This window comes from Helianthus annuus, chromosome 1 (genome assembly GCF_002127325.2).
Source record: "Helianthus annuus cultivar XRQ/B chromosome 1, HanXRQr2.0-SUNRISE, whole genome shotgun sequence".
Lineage (NCBI taxonomy): Eukaryota > Viridiplantae > Streptophyta > Magnoliopsida > Asterales > Asteraceae > Helianthus > Helianthus annuus.
In genome coordinates, this window is record NC_035433.2 from 144,979,446 (window position 1) to 144,993,242 (window position 13,797).

Sequence of the window (13,797 nt, forward strand, 5' to 3'; positions counted from 1 at the left end):
TCTCTTTCTTTCTCTCTCTCTCTCTCTCTCTCTCTCTCTCTATATATATATATATATATATATATATAAACGGATTTAGCAAAAGTGTCCAAACCTTATGAACGATTTTATCAGTTTACTCTTTTTATAAATAAATATAACAAAAGCACATTGTTGTTCATATCACATCTTATTTTTATATTATTATATATAAAAAATATTAACAGAATTTGTATTAGTATGTGAATTTCTCACGGTTAGTAACGTCAAACTATTGTATCGATTATCATAATAATTAAGCCGGCTCAAGCATTTTGGGGGCCTCAAACGAATTATAAAATTGGCGTCTTTTTCGCAGAAAAAATAATTATATTGCTTACGGTGAGTTATATACAAAAAGAACGACAATAACTGATAAAAATCAATTTAGATTAAGCAATCTTTCTTGCGTGCAGAATGCATTATTGTGGACATTATTTGTTACAGGGTTCTTCGACTTTAGTAGCACCTTGAGATAACAATAACATTTATACACAGTTCCCTCTATTTCAACATAGAAACCCAACCTTTTATGAACACAATAACACATAAAAAAATCCTAAGAAATTAAATTCTTAAAAGGTGACAAAAATATTTAAACAGATTAAGTAACAAATATAATTGAAACCAAGGGGGGAGGGGCGTTCCCGATTTGGGAAGTTGGCGCCGGTCCCTTGGGTGTCTAATTTGGGTAGTGAAATCTTCAAGCATTCACAATTAGTTGTGTGTGTATTGTATTATTTGTGTTGATGAGAGAGAGAGACATAGATAGTGTAGAGAGAGGAGAGTGTAAAAGTGATGAGCCTATGGTTTAAGGTAGTGTTGCCACCTATTAACGTGTTTTAAGGTAGTTGCGGATAAAAATGATGTGATACTACAAGATTGGATGGGATCTTGGTACCTTAGGGCAGTGCCCCTTCCCCCTAACAAAGTACCAAAGAGATTCAAATGGCACCCAAGTAATAAAGCGTATTCAAACAGACTAAATTCGAAAATTCTAATACTCTAACAAAGTACCAAACAGTCAGCAAGGCTTACACATTAAACACATACAGAAAATACAAATAAAGTCAATTAGTCATACAAGATGGAGATTGATGTGCACTTGTTAAATCTGCTAATGCATATATTCCCCACCATGTGGTAGTCCAAAGATGCATCAAATAACTATTCTATTGTCATTTGTCATTTCCATCACTATTACTCCCATTAGGAGATTTGGTTTACATCAGTTGTGCTAATTTTCATTTGAGTATAACTATTTATTAATTAATTAAGGAATCAGTTACCAATGGGGTGGTGGTCCATTGGCAAAAGTAAAGCCTTTAAAACACCTAGGTTGGGAAGGAGAAGGTCTTGGGTTCAAGTCCCACAAACGACAGGGGATTAAAGAAATTAGCCGTTCAAAAAAAATTAAGGAATCAGTTAAGTATTAGCTTTGAGCATTAAGACTCAATGATCTCGATGATTAGTGAATAAGAATTTGAACGAACTCACAGATTTCGATCAAGAAGTGCTGCTGAGTGTTGTACTGTACTAAACAATAAGGAAGAACCAACATATGATTCCAATTGAAGATTTCGACTAATGATTTTGCAAACGCAAGTCACTCCTTTCAATCGATGATCTCGCAAGTCGCTTCTTTCAATCGAGCATTGATGATTAATATTGAGTAGGTCAACGTAATGGAGCGATTCAAGTCCCTAGTGTGTCATCGGATTTCCCTCTTTGCCCCTCTAATTCGCTCACCACGTCGCCCACTCATTTAGTTTTATGTAGCAGCAAAAAAAACAAAAAAAACAAAAAAACTATAGCAATATCCAGTGACGAAGCTTGAAAATTTTCACCGGGGGGTCGGAAGTCACCGAACCTAAAATTTCTATATAAGCAATTTTTTTTATAAAACCGGGAGGTCGAAAATGTATATATCTAAAAAATTCTACACGAAACGTACATACATAACACTACTGAACGAAAAGTCCGGGGGGTCGGGCGCCCATCCCGGCCCCTTAAATGCTACGCCCTTGGCAATATCATACTTGAATTAAAGATAACAAAATGCTCGTTTTTGAGGTGTAATTTAAAAAATATATATTCTCGTATAAAAGGTTATGACCGTTTGAAAATAGTATGGGAACTTGCATGTGCTAGAAAAATTTAACTTTAAAGGATTGTACCATATGTTTTAAAACTTATAATTACTTAAAAGTCTTAAAAGTATGTTAAATTACATTCTTGTCCTTTTAATATTTATAGATAGTATAGATCATTGTTATATTAATCCTAAGTTGTTATCTATTTAACTCATCGATCTGGCAAGTTTGTAAAGCAATCACACTAATTATGATGTTATAACTTTTATATTCATAATTTTGTATTATATTTATATCTACAATTTTACTAGTTTAGAAAGATTTTTCATTCATTTGGGAATAGTCCTATTAGTGAGTTAGAAAGAGTTTAAGTAGCAGGAGACTAGGGGTTCAATCCTCATGATGTGCAAGTTTAGCCGTTAAAAAAATCTAAGTATTCAAAGAAAGTTAATGAACAAGAAATGTCTAATCCCTTTTGAGACAATTTGTTAAGACTCAAATTATATGGCAAAGCCCCCACCATTAATCAGACATCCCATGTTAATTGCTTTGGTTAATCAAAAAAAGTGATTGTTGATTAATAATGATTAAGATTCACTTTCACGAATTTTCGTTTTAAAAGTGATTAATAATTTAAACTTTAAATAAATCATCAAATGAGATCGTGAAAGATGTGATATGACATTATTAATAATTTTTCTTTCTGGATTCTGAAAGATAATTACTTAGTACACGTGGTATAATTTTTGTATACAAGGTCGTTCAAAGTGACAATTAGTGTATTTTGAACATAAACAAGGTTTTGTTGGTTAGAAACATCAATCAGTGACGAAAATTTTTGCCGGGGGGTCGGAAGTTACCAGACCTAAAAGTATATACCTAAAAAAGTGTTTTATAAAACCGGGGGTCGAAAACTATATACCTAAAAAATTATATACGAAACGTACATACATAACACTACTGAGCGAAAAATTCGGGGGGTCGGGTCCCCCCCCCCCGGCCCCTTCAATGCTTCGCCCCTGCATGAAAGAGTTGTGTGATCGTAATGTTATGTCCAGGGGCGCCGCATAATGGGGTGGGAAGGATCAGCCGATCCCCCGAACTTTTCGCTCAGTAGTAGGGTGTATGTAGTTTTCGTATAGAAATTTTTTGGTATATACGTTTTCGACCCCCTAGTTTTATAGAAATTTTTGGGTATATATGTTTTCGACCCTCGGTCGGAAATCTCAAGCTTCGCCACTAGTTATGTCAAACCAATTCCGATTACACGCAAATTGTTTAGGTCTTACTTATGCATGAATTAAACGAACTTTGTGACTATAATGGTGTATCCAACTCATTACAATGTGCATCGAAAATCACTTGGTAATTTGGTGGGAGGAACTACCCTCCCCCTAACATGCATGTGGTGCATCTTGGATCCTTCATATGTTTCGCAAACAAAAATTACTTTGTACAATATGGACTTGCGCGCATGCATGCGCTGATGCGCACAAGAGAGAGAGTGATAGAGAGTCACATGCAATACACAACAAATTTTGTGTTGAGAATCATAAGAAACCTAATAAAGTATAAACACTTAAATGTGATTATTTAAGGGCTGTGATAAATATACCCATCACAAGGATTAATATACCCAAAAGTCAAAGTTAATAATGATTTTGTAATGATTAACTACTTTATTATATGATTTTATTATAAAGTAAAAAGTAATAATTATATTTTATTATAAAGTCAAAAGTAATGAATATGTTTTTTTATGTTATTTTATTTTATAATACTTTTGTTACTTTTTATATTTTGTTATACTATTATTAGTATTAATTTCAATATTAATAAATAAATAATCAAGATTTATTATACTGTATTTACGTGTGTAGAGCTATTATTCACCAACATATAGATGGATTTATTAGTAAATAAAATAATGAAGAAATGTTTAATAATTGTTGTTTGAAAGTAGATACCTAGATATACATACATTCACATATATACATAACCGGTTCATTAGGAATAACATAAAAATAAGGAAAAAGGAACCATGAATTTTACATATAAAAAACTTAATTTTACACAGTGTTATTATTATTATTATTATTATTATTATTATTATTATTATTATTATTATTATTATTATTATTATTATTGGTTTTAACAACTCACTCACGGGCGACAACACTATTGTTATAGTTGCCGTCGTGACTACCGTCGCCGCCGTCACCCACTTCCAATGCCACCACCACCAACCTCCACCCCAACTTTCTCCTGCCACCACCCACCTCCACCACTGTTCATATTCGTTTAATAATCAACAAAGACATTTATCTTATTTTTTTTCAAAGCACGATAGCTTTATAAATGTTATTTAGAATTGTTTTTGCTGATACGAAGCACCATAGCTTTATATATTAACCATCTTAAATTAAAAAAACTAAAATATTTATATGATAAGCTGTTGTCTTTTAATATTTTACATATTTTAGGCCACTTTTTATTCAGCTTCATTTGGTTTAAAAGTTAAATAATTTATTCAAAAACATTTGTCAAGTTTGTGTGTTATAACAAAGATTAAGAAAACTAATTACATAAAAGTTTGATTGTATAAAAATACTTTATGTTCACTTAAAAAATAATATAAAAGTTAAAAACTAATGATTGTAATTAATAATTAAAAAATAAAATAGAAATATTAATTAATTAATGATTTGGGTAATTAATGACAGCCATTTTCTCTCTCCTACCATCTTCTCTCTCCTCAAAAGTTGACTTTTGGGTATATTTAACAACACCCTTATTTAACGTAGTTTTATACTAACATGGTCAAATACTTCTCTCCTCTCTCTCACATGATTCTAAATAATTAATATATATCTATAAAGTAAATCAATTATAGCTCATAATTCATATATAACCCATCAGGGGCTTATCTGAGAATTCATGTACACTGTTTGAGATCGAAAAAATGTGTCATTCCATAATTTTTTATTCTTTTTTTTTTAAATCAAATGGGTATTGGGCTCACTAAACCTAATGCCAATGAGGTAACTTCTAAATCGCAAAAATTGTTTTATAAATGGGCATATCTTAGTGTTGGTATGGATATACTATTTAAAAAAAAAAAAGAACTAATATACATGTACCCCTCGAAATCACGGGCCATATGCGGCGGTCCTCCCTGCACACCCTCATCACCGCACATATAACCCACACATATAGACACGTTGTATGCATGGAAACATTATTAGTCGCATAATTGTACATAACTTACTTAAACTATTCAATTTATCTAGAAGGAAATCCATAGCATAATTACATTCGCATAATTTGTACATAACTTACTTAGCCTATTCAATTTATCTAGAAATTCATAGCATAATTACATAAAAAAATAATTGTAATACATTATGATTTATGAATGTTGTTAATGTATTATAAAAACAATAAATATATATATTGTTACGACAACAACAACAACAACAACAAAAAGAAGACACTTTACATGGACAAACAAAGATCTGATAATCTGATATAATAAAAATAATAATGCTCCACAAACTCAGGGTCAATAAACAACGGCGCTTTGCATACATGCCTGAAAATGGCAAGACATGCAGGCGTGTTGTTAATGACATAATGGGCCTAAGGTCCACACTACTCTTCATGTTTCAACAATCAATGGATCCACAGATATACACGTGGCAATTTTAATTCCTTATAAAATTTTACTCGACCGATGGCCCGAACTCTAAAGTTTTTTTTTTAAATACTCAAAAGTTTATTTACAAGTATATGCAAGATTAAGGGTTGTTTGTTTCTGCTTTTAATGGGTTCTTAATGATTCAGACCATTTGCTAATTGAGCATTTAATAGTTCAGAGTGTTTGTTTCGCAAGCAGATGTCTGAATGGTTCAGACATTTGCCTCTAAATGACAACGTATATTTTGGGACGATAAATAACTGCTTTTAAGATGTAAACTAAAATTTTTGTTACAAGAGGCCAAATAAAATAAAATAAAATGCTTAATAGAAGAAATGAGGAGGCCTACAAACAAAATAAGAGTTGAGAAGTCTCCTTGGGTAAAACGAAAATGCCAAAAATAAAAATAGAAAGGTTACCCATCAATGATTGCCTTTTCTTCAACATGTGCAAGGGCGCAGCTTTGTGGGGCGGCCGACCCTCCGAACTTTTCGCTCACTAGTGGAGAGTATGTAGTTTTCGTATAGAAATTTTTGGGTATATACGTTTTCAACCCCCGGTTTTATAGAATTGTTTCGGTATATACGTTTTCGACCCCCTAGTCGAAAATCTCAAGCTTTGCCAGCGTACATGTGGCCATTGTGTGAAATTGAAACCTAATTCTAAATTTCTTGACCCTTCATGACGATGGCTAGTCGAAATTGAATCATTGCTCAAAAAATCGCCCATTTATGGCCAAACGTTTTATTAGTTAGGACAAATCAAATGTGATGATATTATTGTGGTTTTCGTGTCATAGTTGATTAGATAAGATATGATTCGAGAAAGTGAAAAGGAGAAATTACAAGAAGCAATGGGTCATTTAGAACTTGGTAGTAGCTTAAATCAAGAGATTAACCTTGCAAAACCTTGAGATACACGTTGGATTCTCATCACAAAAGGCTTTTGTGTTTTGTTGATGTGTATTTATCAATTATTGAACTGTTTGAACATATTGAAAATGCATGTGGCGATAATGGTAGCTAAAAACAAGCAAATGGGCCTCACTTGTATTTAAAATTCATTTTGTGTATTATAAACACTTGATGAAGCCCCTCTTAGGGATCACAAATATTTTGTCTTAAGCTCAAGGTAAAATCAAGATATCTTGAATGCAATTGGGATAGTTAATCATTCAATTAAGCTAGAATTACAAAACTCTAAAGTTTAATATTTTGATTCACTTTTGAAAAAAAGACACATTTTCTTTTTTTCTTTTTTTTTCTTTTTTTTTCTTTTTTGAAATATATGGCATTTCGATGGTCAACGAGAAGAGGCTCACGTTAACTTAAAATGTCGAAGACGAAGAACTAACATCACTATTGTATTCGTATATCAAATCTTGCAAGGTTAATGGTGAAATTACAAGGAAACGTATGTCATATACGACAGTCTATCATTTATTGAAGTTACCATTAGTTTTACAAATTGTAACAAGAAGCTTAAGATGTGCTTTTCTTTAATAAAACATTGGGGTATTGGATTTTAATAATCCTAAGTTTCACTAATTAGCCGGTAATAATCCCAACTTCAAAAATTGCCTACAACAGTCCCAACTTGTAAGATTTTGGCCACCAATAATCCTTGTCTAACTGGGTTATAACCTTGTTGGGCTGGTGACCTGCAACTTATTTCGGCGACCCGTTTTACCCCTGAAACCACCAAACGAGACCATCACCAATCATCTCTGACCTCCTGTAATCTTCTCCGCTTCTCAAAAGTTTAAAATTTCCACCATCTACGCAACTCCGGTGACCTGCAACTTATTCCGACGACCTTCTTTACCCCTGAAACCACCAAAGGAGACCACCACTTGTTATCTCCAACCTCTAGTGACCTTCTCCGCCGCTCAAAACTTCAAAAAACTAACTGGGTTATAACCCAGTTAGACAAGGATCATTGGTGGCCAAAATCTTACAAGTTGGGACTGTTGTAGGCAATTTTTGAAGTTGAGATTATTACCGGCCAATTAGTGAAACTTGAAATTATTAAAATCCAATAGCCCTAAAACATTTGACTATGCCTTTTTGTTATGTACTTTTTTATGGCATTATATTTTTTTATGTAACCTGACCGAACCCATCCAAAAATCCTAACGTCGAGATGGGAGATATCCAAGCATCGGAAAAATGGCAACGGTAGAAAAAAGCTTACGCATCTATCGCAATGTATACTTTGATGAGATGGCATCGACTGTTATCTTCACTTTGGTCTTTTAGATAAGACGATAAGATTATTTTGAGAGCCATTGCAAGTACATCTTGATATTGATTAAGGTTTACAATCCATACCTAGGTAAACACACAAGGGTTATTTTACAATGTTTATGCTAGAATTTCTCAAATCATTATGTACACAAAGTGTCAAGAAACGAGTAGCAAAAGGCGCTATAAAAAAATTGCTGAACAATCTGATTGTCTGAACCAAACTGGACCCGACGACAGCTGTGTTTGGTGTGAAGGGTGTCTAGTCTAGATTTTTACTACCACCAACCTTATGATGAGGCGCATAGCTTAGGATGTTACTAAGATGAAAACTTCATACAAACCATCACCTTTATCAGTATGGCTTTATAATCTTCAAGTCGCTAAGTCGATCCAAAGCATAAGCTCAACACTAGTTTGTACGCGTTGTCGCTAAGATAGGACGCGCAAACACTTCAACATTTCAAGTCATCTAACAGTGTTTTTTATATATAATGGCAACATTAGGAGAAAAGACAACTATAAAACAAATCCTACGATTGAATAAATCAAACTAGTTTGTAGTAACCTAAAAATACAACATATATTGGGCTAATTAGCCTAGAAAGGCCCATTTCTTCTTCTTTCTCGATCTTTTTTAGTTACTTTGAAGCCCAGAAAGGCCCATTTCTTTTTTCTCAATGTTTTTTTAGTTATTTTGAAACTTCATACGCTTCTCGATGCGTTTTTTTTTTTTGGTTATTTGGCCACCTCTTATGCTTCTCTTTTTGCGTTCTAAACGATGTTGCACGTAATGATGTTGTCGCTGGCTCGTTTGACAGAAACTCTTATTTTTTAGTCGAAGGTCTTGGGTTTAATCTCAAGCAAGCAATGGATTATGATGTGTTTGGTATGCAAGAATGAGGGGCGGAATGGAATGGACTATTATGAGGGAATGAAGAAAAATATGTTTGGTTGGTCAATGTAATAGAATCATCCATTCCATAAGGAATCTCATTTCCTCAAATTCATTATATTCATCCCCTTTGTTTTTGTTTCATTCCATCCCTCTCTCACCCTTTATCACCACAACGAACCACAACCACTACTACTACCGCCCGCCACAACTGCCACCGCCGTCGCCCACCACCGACACCAACTCCACCCTCCGTCACTGACCACCGCCGCCGCCGTCAACCATCGCCACCCGTCACCCTGCCATCCACCAGCGCCATTGTCGCCCGCCACCCACCACCGACAGCCGTCGCCACCACCCGACACCGCCACCACTCATTGCCAATTTTATTCCTTTAATTTTTTATGCTTACCAAACAACACAAAGTAATGATTTATTTCATTTCTATATGATAATCAAACAAGACCATGAAATGGTAATCATCCATTTCATTCATTTGTCTATTCAATTACCTCGTCTATTTCATTCTCTAGGCATTCCATTACCCCATACCAAACCGACACAATTCAGTTTTTTTCTACGATTTAACATGCTATAACACATGTTAATCAACAATTTGATATAAACTATATTTAAAACCAACCTATCTCAATGTACAGTCAAAATCTACTAGTTTGACACATCTATAAAAATTAAAAAAAAAAAAGATTTTGAAACTTGTTAAAGTAAAATATATGATTAGGTGTATCTGTTGGGCTAACTAGCCCAGGCCCATTTCTTGTTTCACAAATTAAAACCCTAACCGCATTATATACATTTGAACGCTCATATATTTCTAGGGTTTTGTTTCTTCTGAATCTGCAGCAGAGAAGAGATGGTAATCAGTCAATACTTTTATCTCTTTGAATGCATTTGAAATTCAAATCGAGTGTTTATTGTTCCGAAATTCGATTGATCTGATCGAGTGTTGTTGGATGTTGTGAAATTAGGGTAAAGGAACAGGGAGTTTTGGTAAGAGGAGGAACAAAACACACACACTGTGTGTAAGATGTGGTAGACGCAGCTTTCATTTGCAGAAGAGTAGGTGCTCTGCGTGTGCGTATCCTGCTGCTCGTGTTAGAAAGTGTAAGTCTCTCTCTCTCTCTCTCTCTCTATATATATATATATATATATATCTGTTTGTGATTGCATGTGATTTTTTTATGATTGGCTTTAGATTTAGATGGTGATAGGATTTGATAAAGATGAGTAATTGTTATGTTTTGGTACTTGAGAGGACCTAGATTTGGATATGATTATGATTGTGCTGCTGTTTTGCTATGCAGTTAATGCGGTAAAATATCGGATATCGGTCAAGGACAGATATTTGAAATATAGGTTATGTCTGTGAGATATCGATGGGATATCGATAATTTTAATATAATGCAGAATTTATATATATACCAATTTAACACCAATAATTCAGTGAGGTATCAGTGATATATCGGTCAAATATCGGTGATATATCAGTTATATCGGTCAATATATTTTGATAGATATTTTACTAAGGGACGGATATGACCGATATATCACCGATATTAACTGCATAGATGTTTTGCATGTGTGGATTAATCATCTGGTTTGCATTTGTTGAATGCAAGTTTGCTATGTATGCTGTTACCAGAGTTAGATTTTTACTGTTTTAGTTTCTGGAAATTGGAGATATTCTTTTATTTAAAAGGAGTTAAATGCCATTTTAGTCCCTGTGGTTTGGGTCATTTTGCCGGTTTAGTCCAAAGGTTTCATTTTTCGTCTGTGGGTCCAAAAAGGTTTCACTGTTGCCATTTTAGTCCACTAGCTTAACTTCATCCATTTTTTTGTTAACAAGAAGGGCAATTCGGTCATTTTATATGACCGAATTGCCTTATAGTTAACAGAGTTACATATAAATTGACCGAATTGCGCTTCTCGTTAACAGAAAAAATCGATGAAGTTAACCCAGTGGACTAAAATGGCAATGGTGAAACCTTTTTGGACCCACGGGCGAAAAATGAAACCTTTGGACTAAACCGGCAAAATAGCCCAAAACACAGGGACTAAAATGGCATTTAACTCTATTTAAAATTACTTGTTAGTTAATGTTGATTTCTACGAATTTTGCTTGTTTAGTTACATATTTGAATTTTGATTACCAGTCAATAACGTATTTTGATCAGTGTGTTTGCACACTGATATGTATTACCAATCAAAATTTAGGTTGTTTGCACTTGATTTCATTGTGAATGAAGCTATGCGACCTGAAGTTTTTAGTTGGGCGGAAATTATATGAACAAATGTTCATGATCCGATACTATTATATCATTAATCTCTTGAACTTTCTTTCCTCATCTATTAGATATTGGAATTGCAATTGCCCAATGTAATAATTTTTGTTAAGAGTGAATTTCAAGGATTGCCCTTTATCTTTATACTCATTTTCAGGCGTTGTCCTTTATGTTCAAAATTGACGAGTTTTGTCCTTTATGTTTTCATATCATACACGTTTTGTCCTTTAGGCCTAACCCAGTTAGTTTTTTCAGTTAAATTTGGTCATGTGCTTTGCACATGAGGACATTTTTGTCAATTCAAAGGTTGCAGAAGCTTTGAGCTGTAAATATGCCGTTGAACTTACCTTTTAATTGACAAAAATGCCCTCATGTGCGAAGCACATGACCAAATTTAACTGAAAAAACTAACTGGGTTAGGCCTAAAGGACGAAACGTGTATGATATGAAAACATAAAGGACAAAACTCGTCAATTTTGAACATAAAGGACAACGCCTGAAAATGAATATAAAGATAAAAGGCAATCCTTGAAATTCACTCTTTTGTTAATAAAAAGATCTAATTCTACGTGTAGACGGGGCTGTCAAGCTCGTTATTGTAGAATGGACTTTGGTTGTCAATTCTGTTAGGTTATTAATTAACGGTTTTTCAAGGCTTGTTATTGGTAATTTGCCTCTCTAAATGGCATTATCAAATGAACAAGCATTTGGTTCTGATGTTTAAAGAAGCTGTTTTGGTGAAAAAACTAAGCACTGACCTAAAAACCATGAAAAACTAGAATATTTTTGATGTTATTTTTTTTTTTTTTTTTTTTTTGCATTTTGAGAACCTGAACATAGTTGTCAATAGCGATCGTAGCGATCACTATAGCACGCTACGTAGCGTATAGGTCTAGTGTCGCTATTTGGGTTGTAGCGATGGATGGCGAGAATAGCGACACTTTAGTTTCTTATTTTTTAATTATAAATAACAATTAAATATAGTTATAAATAGCTGGATTTTAGGTTTTTGTTAAATACACATGTAAAATAGCATATATACCAGGGTATTTTGATATAACATACATATAATTTTTTTTCTAGTGTATCGCTATGTAGCATATAGGTCCGTTATCGCTATTTGTCGCTATTCGCCATCAACAACTATGTACCTGAAAGCTAGTTCTTTCTTAATTCTTCCAAAAGTAGTTAAACTTATAAGAAGCAGATTATATTAAAAGGCGAAAACACGTGTGTACAGCTTGTTAACTCAACTTGGTGTGTTATTTTGAATGTTTTAGATAACTGGAGTGAGAAGGCTATCAGAAGGAAGACCACAGGTACCGGTCGTATGCGTTACCTTCGTAATGTTCCCCGCAGGTTCAAGAGCAACTTCAGGGAAGGTAATAAAATATGATTACTTTTTTTGGTTTTTGTTTTAAAAAATGTAAATATAAATATATGCCATTTTGTCTCCATTTTCTGAATTTGTTGTATTATTTGAGTTAATTACTGTTTTCGTCCCTGTGTTTTGTCAAAAATCACTATTTCAGTCCATTAGTTTAAAAATTGCGATTTCAGTCCCTGTGGTTTCACTTTCGTAACTATTTCAGTCCACCTTGTAACCATTTCAGTCCCTGTACTAACAGAATAAATGGATTGAAATGGTTACGAAAGTGAAACCACAGGGACTGAAATCGCAATTTTTAAACTAATGGACTGAAATAGTGATTTTTGACAAACCACCGGGACAAAAACAGTAATTAACTCTGTATTATTTTGTTAAACAGGTACTCAAGCAACACCAAGGACCAAAGGAGCTGCTGCTAGCACTTGAGATTGATAGTACAATTTTGTTTGGTTTTGTGTTGCTACTTGTTTTTGTCTCAGAAAACCTTTCTTGGGGATTTTGTTTGTTTACTGATTCTTGTTTTTAAAGTTTTGCCTGTTTTTGAGCACTAGAAAGCTATTCATTTGTGTTCAGTTTATTTTTGCATTTTCCCTTCTTTATAGACTGACCATAAATCCAAAAACAAAAATCAAACAAGTGTAGATTCAGTTTGGTTTTAAATTGATAAAATAGTAAAATGTATGTCACTTTATTAAACTCATCATCATACTCATTAAATCTCACCAATAGCAAAATTAAGGTAGGGTCTAAGAAGGGTAGATGTAGACACTCTTATCTCTACCCTGCAGGAATAGAGTAGAGGTGCACAAACCGGTTAATTTTAATAACCGGTTCGGTTAACCGGTTATACCGGTTAATTTGACTTTTTGAATTTAACCGGTTAATGCTTTAACCGATTATTACTTTAACCGGTTATTTTTTTAACTGGTCCGCTTAATTACTTTAACCGGTTCAGTTAATTAATCGGTTATTAACCGTTTTTTTTTGCCTTTTTTTTGAATTTTTCGGTTAACCAGTCTATCGGTTAAAAAACCGGTTTAAAAAAACCGGTTAATAACCGGTTATTATACTAAACACTTATAACCGGTTACTAACCTACGGTTAAATAACCTATTGAACCGGTTATTCCTAAATCGGTTATTAACCGGTTACGGTTTC

At 33.6% G+C, this 13,797-nt stretch overlaps 1 protein-coding gene across 1 annotated transcript; it reads left to right on the forward strand.

Annotated features, from left to right (window-relative positions):
- The first annotated feature begins 9,707 nt into the window (after positions 1-9,707).
- Positions 9,708-13,222, forward strand: LOC110883346 (60S ribosomal protein L37-1). Its single transcript, XM_022131135.2, has 4 exons — positions 9,708-9,823; positions 9,936-10,071; positions 12,530-12,631; positions 13,019-13,222. The coding sequence occupies exons 1-4, from the start codon at positions 9,821-9,823 to the stop codon at positions 13,063-13,065; spliced, it is 288 nt and encodes a 95-aa protein (XP_021986827.1). The 5' UTR covers positions 9,708-9,820; the 3' UTR covers positions 13,066-13,222.
- Positions 13,223-13,797: the final 575 nt, after the last annotated feature.

What these genes read in the sequence shown, in the direction of transcription:
- LOC110883346 (XM_022131135.2), top strand. An exon ending in TGCTGCTCGTGTTAGAAAGT is followed by an intron (nt 10,072 to 12,529) that starts GTAAGTCTCTCT and finishes TGAATGTTTTAG; the next exon opens with ATAACTGGAGTGAGAAGGCT. An exon ending in CAAGAGCAACTTCAGGGAAG is followed by an intron (nt 12,632 to 13,018) that starts GTAATAAAATAT and finishes TTTGTTAAACAG; the next exon opens with GTACTCAAGCAACACCAAGG.